Genomic DNA, 7,260 nt, shown 5'->3' on the forward strand with positions numbered 1-7,260 from the left:
GTTGTTGGTCAGTGTCGATTGATTAAGTGTCGGGTACCTCCGCAGCAAGGATTATACTCTAAGATGTAAGGCTTCTTGATACAGCGGTGATGTCGATCAGAAGGGGAGGTCTTTGTTCTCATATTGATGTTCCGCACATAGTTTTGTTCTCTGTTCGCCCCTGCAGAACATACCAGGTTAAGCTCGGCGATACTAAGAAAATGAAAAACATCAATCAGTAAAAGAAAGCGATAGCAAATAGTAAAACCTCCCAAGTAGAATTTTCGACTGAGTAAGCGTATCACACGAGTGTTTGGTTTTTGGACAGTAAACCCATGAGACTGCAGCCCGGGAGATGTTCCGAGTTTCCGGGGTTTCTCGTTGATCTGAAGCAAAAAGACGCGTGGTACACCATAGTTACCAGTCCGGCAATAAGGCTAATATTCCAACCTCCAGAGTAAAATCTATTTCATAATTAACCATCATACCTGGTGATGAGCAAACAACCTAAATCTTTAAACAATCGTCAATCACTTCCCAAGACACGTAAAGGCGTTTTTCAACGTGCTGATGAATTCATTGAGAACTTCGAGGACGATTCAGTTGGGGTCATTGCGGAGCGCACATCAATCTATTATAGTTGCCTTGTCATGTTTGACGTGAAGACACACAATTATCAACGTGGTTTCAGTTACAGGAAGTTTTCAAAGAAACAAACAAAGCATTATTACATTAGCTATGACAGAATTGACCAATCAGGAAGTGTGATATGTTCCAAGGAACAGTTGTGTGCGATGGGCGCAGTTTCAAATTGTAGCACAATCATGAAACAGGTGTGACCGGTTTCTAACGTTGATATTGTGATTGGATTCCTTTAGGATCTATATACATGTACATATTTCGAGTATCACAACGCATGTGCAGAAATATTGTAATACGACAAAATCCTGTCTTGGATAACGAAAATAAATAGTTATTACTTTTTCCACCACTACGCGGGGACTAATGGTTGAAGTCTGAGTGGTTCTGTCCAACTTCCAGCATGCTTTAAAGCAATCTATTTGATCATGGTTGTCAGAAACCACAAATTATTGGAGAACGGCTTAAATATTCTTTCCTGTGTTAAAAGCCCATCAGATTAGAACTGAATTAGTCGAGGCTATATGGAATCCAATAATGCTGTCATTAGCTTCATCCGTCGTTACCGCACGAAATCATTTCACAGTGTCATCTACAAAACGATAGGTTTATTAAATTTGCAATTTCTCACTGTCAGATCAGGCGACTGTTTTGATTCAATACGTGATAGCATAATGATATCATGTCGTGTTGGTTGTCAGTGTAGATTCAGGTGAAATATGAGTCGCCATTGTCATTTTAAAACGAACGAAGATGAAAAATGGGGTGGATTTCGGTTGAGGCTGGAACTAAAAATTCGAGTTGTTTGGTGTAGCGACTGGTATGGCATGTTAGTCCGGGATGCCTGCTATCACCTCACGCCAACCACGTCCCCCTTGCACCACGTTTCTTTACCCGAGCCGGTGACGCGATGACCTGATCAGACCTAGTGACAGCAGGCGTAATGAAACCACCAGTTGACAAAGCAATTGACAATGGCAATACGACCGAAGCAACCTGTGTGAGCCTTAATGAGGAGACGCTGGCATTTTAACAAAATCGGATTCCGCTGCGACATCAATTGAATACATTGTGTATTGAGCTGCAGGATCAGTTTGAAGTAACGAATACAAAGGAGATGGATGATTATTGACTTTTGGGAGGGATGCTGCAACAAAGGGACCTGTAGCTATATCGATTGGAGAAATCATAATCATTGTTACAGATGCTGTATGTATATAAACTGATGCCGTTGTGTGATCATAATAATACTAGTCGTGCGATGGCGAGTGGAACCATCGTTATTTCAGTTGATACATAGGCTCAACGTAGCACTCGTAAGTCCGTACAAGGTAACAAGGTTCTTTCATTAAGGAAATGATACCGAACCGGAGGTATTGGTTGTTTCAATAAACACCGCGAGAGTTAATAAAGGGTGGAAAAATAATATAAGCCAGCTCCACCCGAGCGATGTTTCCTTCGACAACCAATACCGACAGTGAGGTATCAATTTCTAAACAAACGAAGTCGAATGAGAGTTGTCTAGGATCTCTGTAGTGGATAACTACATTGTAACGAAAGTTATGTGAGGATACACAACCAGTTCCAAAATAATCTTAACGATTTAATTTATGTGACTACATCATCTCGAACTGTGGAATATTTGATATTGTTGGCGCACGATAAATAAACCAATCACGATGGATGGTATTGTTGACAAGTCCTTCATGGCCGTTTGCGCGATGAAAACAGTTCCAATATCACCTGCGGTGCTCTAATGACTGTCGTTTATGACATTTTTCTTCACAGCTACAAGATACCTTCACGTCCATTCCAAACAATCTCCGTAAGGACACCTAACTCATTTTCAGCAATCGTCGTGGATATTACAATCAAAATGATCGGATACAGGGTAATTCTGATAATCGAATGGACTGTCTGGGCCGTCGACGCCCTTTTGAAACTTAATGGTGGTGGTAGTTCCTTCCCCAGCCCAGTCTACCTCTCCTGGATGCAGGCTTTCGAACTATCACGGTAAGCCAATGATTAGATCAAATTAGTTTGCATGACGACCACAATTCGTCCCTTGAGACTCAAAATGTGGTAAGTGACATACGGAGTATTTCAGAAGTGGCAAGGTTATTTCCCGTAACTAATAATATCCCGCAGCAGGATAACCTATGATTGGACGTTGAGATAACTTGGGAAGGTTTTGTAAGTGAAAACGGAGCTAGTGAAAGTCGCTTATGACCTAAGGTTTCACAAGGGACGCACAGAAGTGACTGTGGCCAAAGGTACAACTTCACACAGTGTAAATAAAGCACTTCATCAAGAGAAAGTGGCACATTTGAAGAGTTCAGATGCAAAACCACTGAATCCATTTCACGTATTTTCTGCTGTAGCTCTTGATGGCACTTGACTACCTTCTTGTCCTTGCAACTTCAGTTGTTCATCCATACAGTATTTCTCGAGCACGTCCTTTTGACCTCCGTCTTGAGTATGCCAACTACCTTACCCGTGTCTTGAATATTGACGTCCTTTCGGACAAATGGGCAATTCTTCACGGATCGTGTGACCTGATGCAAAGTTTCCATGATTACCTGAGTCTGATATCAATCAAATCGTTACTGGTTAACTTTAAGTGTCATAGACAGCTATAGACGAAGCTTGGGTCAATTCTATCTTTAGCAGATATCGGATTCCTGCTCATCAAATTGCCTGTCACCTTGTCAGAGGTATCACTAATAAGTCTGTGGTGTAGCAAGGGCGCAGGATTCTGTTCAGTCACCTCAGGGTAATAAACGATGCGAATAAGAGTCGTGGTAGCCGTTTTGGCTTTCCAACTTTACATTGGACGACGGTTATTGGCGTTTGGGGCGACTGAGCCCGCAACTGTGTCACTGAACGGCGGTGGTGCATCATTTCCAAGTCTCGTCTACCTCTCTTGGAAACACACATTCAGACTCGTTCGGTAGGTGGTCCTTTATCACTTGTGTGTAGATATTTTCTTGCCTTTGTTGTGTATGATGAGTTCTAATGGAATGAAATATCATAGGTCTTGATTCTCTTCCAGAAAGGACTTCAATGATGTTGACATTACCTATGACGTAACAGGCAGCGGTAGGGGGCAAGAGATGATAAAGAATGGCACTAACAAGGGCGAGCCAGTCATCTTTGCTGGGTCAGATTCCTTGCTGAATGAGACCGATCACCAACAGTACCCGGACTTACAGATGTTACCAATGATTGCTGGGTGAGTAGGCCTACCCATAGAACGATCCTTTCTCCGATGGAGTGGCCAAGCTATATTTGCTCCGTAGCGGTCAATTACTTGGTACTGTTATCAAAGCGAGGCTTGAAGATTGAGAAAGATCATGCAACGTCCCAACTCCGCTATATAAAACTACAAACGGCAAACTGATCATTTGTCGAAATCTAGCCAAAATGTGTCACTTAAGAAAACAAGATGGCATTCACTATGTCTACCTTCAGCTCATAAGATCTTTTTTTCCAGATCCGTCGTATTGAGCTATAACCTTCCAAAAATCAACGGTAGACTCTTCTTGTCTCGAGACCAACTTGTTGGCATTTACAATGGGACAATAACCATGTGGAACGACGCATCACTCCAAGCGATGAACCCGGGCATCAATCTCCCAGCACAAAAAATAATCGTCATCGCAAGAATGGACAAATCAGGAACCACGGAAATATTCACATCGGCGCTGTCGGCGATTTCGCCCGAATGGAATGCAACATACGGGACATTCAGCCAGGGTGTGGACTCAGATTTGGTGCCGGTGCACTGGAATGCTTCGGTTGTGGACTATTTTGGATATCAGGGGCGCGGCGCATCGGGTCTGATTTTAAGTTTTCCGTATTCAATTGGATATATGTCACTGGCAGATGCTGTCGATTCGGATATGCAATACGCTTATCTTGTGAACAAAGCGGGAAATATCATCGAGCCGACAATGCAAAGTGTTCAAAGTGCAATGGACGATTTCATTGGGTCATTTAACAAGTATTTCACGGCTTCTATCATAGATGCCCCCGGTGATTATTCCTATCCTATAGCAGCGTATAGCTACTTCATAGTCTACAAAACAGGCATGAAAGATTGTGACGCGGCCATTGAGCTTGTCAGATTCATCGAGTGGGCCTTTAATGACGAATTTGCAAGACGTATATGCGAGAAACATCACATGGTTTGTCTAAGTAAACAGGTCGTCGCAAAGGTATTCAACGATGTCCTAAAAACCCTCACATGTGGGGATGGAACCAATGTGGACAAAGCCGTAGAGGATCAACGCTACTGGGAGAAATTAAGCCAAGAGACGTGGAGGATCCCAACGTATGTCGGCGTCCCTCTAACGCTTATCTTTATCATTCTCTTATCGTTTGGCATTTCGTATCAGCAGTTTAAAAGATACCGGCGGATTTTGAAAGGGGAATGGAAGTTGAACCTTTCAGAGTTAGTCCTGTTAAACGCCGGTGATCGCACGAAGAGCTCCCAATCTGTCATGAGTAGTAATACCATGGATGCACGGCACACTGTTCGCTGGGCTTTCTCTTCCAAGATGAAGGTCGCCATTTTGGATGACGTCAAACTCATGCTCCACGCGATGGAGAACATCCCACACGAGAGTATCAGGTACACCACGATGTTTGAGATTCTCCGAATGAAGGACACCATTAAGGACACGAACATCTGTAGCTTTTATGGACTAGCCGTCATTGAGGATACCTACTATCTTGCCCGCGAGTTCTGTGCCAAGGGAATCCTTCAAGAAGTGCTTCAGGACGACAACTTTCAACTTGATATCAATTTCAAATATTCCATGGCAATAGACGTTTGTCAAGGGATGGTTTATTTGGAGAAAAAGGGTATTGTTCATGGCTTTTTGACGTCTCACTGTTGTTACTTGGACGGGAGATGGAATGTTAAGATATCTGACTGGGAGATATCTAAGTTACAGTCCATCCAATTATACAATCTAGCTCAGGATGTAAAATTGTATGAACCCGAGAATTATGCAGATCTATTCTGGACTGCGCCGGAAGTGTTGACATCACGTGAGAATATCACGTGGCACAGTGACGTGTACAGCTTTGCTATAATTGCGTACGAGATCTTCACCAGAGCGGGGCCTTACGATGATCATCTGGACATATTGCGGGCCAGTGAAATTGTTCAAAGAGTGATGTCAGAAAGCCTACGTCCTAGGCTATCAGGTCAAATAGATGTTCCCAACGACCTTCATCCAATCCTAAAAAGGCTGTGGTCAAAGAAATTAGAGGAGCGCCCCAATTTCTCAGCAACGATGAAACTGTTGTCGAAAACCCGCAAGACCAGAAAGTGTGTTCTTGACTGCATGATGGACGCAATGGCTGGTTACATGAACAGCCTGGAGGAGAAGGTCAATGATAGGACTAAGGAGCTCGAAGGTGCCATGATGCGGGTGAAGACCGTCCTACATCAGATTTTACCGCCCGCCGTTGCCGAAAAACTTTCAAATGGAGAGGCAGTGGCGCCAGAATACTTCGATTCCGTCACAATTATGTTTTCCGACATCGTCGGTTTTACAACGATTGCTTCTCTTCTGACTCCGCTCGAAGTGGTAGACTTTTTAAACTCCTTGTACCTGACCTTCGACTTGATCATAGACAAATACGATGTTTACAAAGTCGAAACAATCGGCGATGCCTACATGGTGATCTCCGGTCTTCCACACAAAAATGGAATCGAGCATGCGCAGAACATTGCAAACATGGCGCTGGATTTTGTTAATGCTATGAGCGGCGCAAGAATTTTCAACATGCCGAAGCGACCCGTTGAGCTCAGGGCTGGATTCCATTCCGGTCCCGTGACTGCCGGGGTTGTTGGGATGAAGATGCCACGATATTGTTTGTTCGGCGACACGGTAAACGTAGCCTCAAGGATGGAGTCGACCTCAGTTCCTATGAAGATCCAGATCACAGCGTCATCTCACAAATTACTTGTCCAGATTGGCGGTTTCGTCATGCAAGAGAGGGGTCAAACTGAAATTAAGGTAAAAGTTGTCTCATGGGGAGGGTATTAGTTGGTGCAGCTTAGATTTGGTACCGTCCGTTAAAGGGTTTTTCAGATAGATCTGGCCAAAGTTACTTGGCTGACCTCTTGTCACTAAACTGTAATAGTGTGATCACAAATAGTAATGTTACACAGCCCTGGGCAGCCGGTGTCACAGTTGACCGGCTTTAGTTGACATCTTCAAAGAGCATTTGCTTATGCCTACCCTAAGGGAAATCGAGGGCTGTGCAACACCACTACCTTTTGGCCCTAGTTCAACCAGGTACCTTTGGCCGGAACGATATGAAAAACACTCTAAAAAGCCCGGCAACCAATCCAGCATTTTTCTTTCTCTTTCAGGGAAAGGGCAAGATGACAACCTACTGGTTACTGCAGAGGATCACACAGAATAGTAAGGATGGCGACTGCGTGTTCGTTAGCGTAAGGGAATCACAGAAATGCGAGGGTCCGTTGATGTCCGTATGATTGGCCAGACAGCACAGACTGTAAACACAGTACTCTGGATACTGTATCTAGTCTGTGGACAAAGAATGAGCTCGACTGGCTAGGACAGTTCCTCTGTTACAATCTAGAATCGCAGTAAGAACGAC

General features: G+C 43.8%; 1 protein-coding gene across 2 annotated transcripts; it reads left to right on the forward strand.

Annotated features, from left to right (window-relative positions):
- Positions 1–2,547: 2,547 nt before the first annotated feature.
- On the forward strand, positions 2,548–7,145 carry LOC135496259 (retinal guanylyl cyclase 1-like). 2 transcript variants are annotated; one of them, XM_064785492.1, is made up of 4 exons: positions 2,548–2,631; positions 3,671–3,850; positions 4,112–6,650; positions 7,010–7,145. In XM_064785492.1, the coding sequence occupies exons 1-4, from the start codon at positions 2,609–2,611 to the stop codon at positions 7,133–7,135; spliced, it is 2,868 nt and encodes a 955-aa protein (XP_064641562.1). In that variant the 5' UTR covers positions 2,548–2,608; the 3' UTR covers positions 7,136–7,145. The 2 variants fall into 2 exon arrangements, with proteins under 2 accessions (XP_064641562.1, XP_064641563.1); XM_064785493.1 differs by lacking the exon at positions 2,548–2,631 and adding an exon at positions 3,488–3,568.
- The last annotated feature ends 115 nt before the right edge of the window (positions 7,146–7,260 follow it).

Source organism: Lineus longissimus, chromosome 11 (genome assembly GCF_910592395.1).
Source record: "Lineus longissimus chromosome 11, tnLinLong1.2, whole genome shotgun sequence".
In the NCBI taxonomy this organism is placed as follows: domain Eukaryota; kingdom Metazoa; phylum Nemertea; class Pilidiophora; order Heteronemertea; family Lineidae; genus Lineus; species Lineus longissimus.

Excerpts from the sequence above, each read along its gene's own strand:
- LOC135496259 (XM_064785492.1), top strand. The coding sequence starts at position 2,609 with ATGCAGGCTTTCGAACTATCACG. Across the intron at positions 2,632-3,670 it reads CAGGCTTTCGAACTATCACG|AAAGGACTTCAATGATGTTG; the intron begins GTAAGCCAATGA and ends ATTCTCTTCCAG. Across the intron at positions 6,651-7,009 it reads GGGGTCAAACTGAAATTAAG|GGAAAGGGCAAGATGACAAC; the intron begins GTAAAAGTTGTC and ends TTTCTCTTTCAG.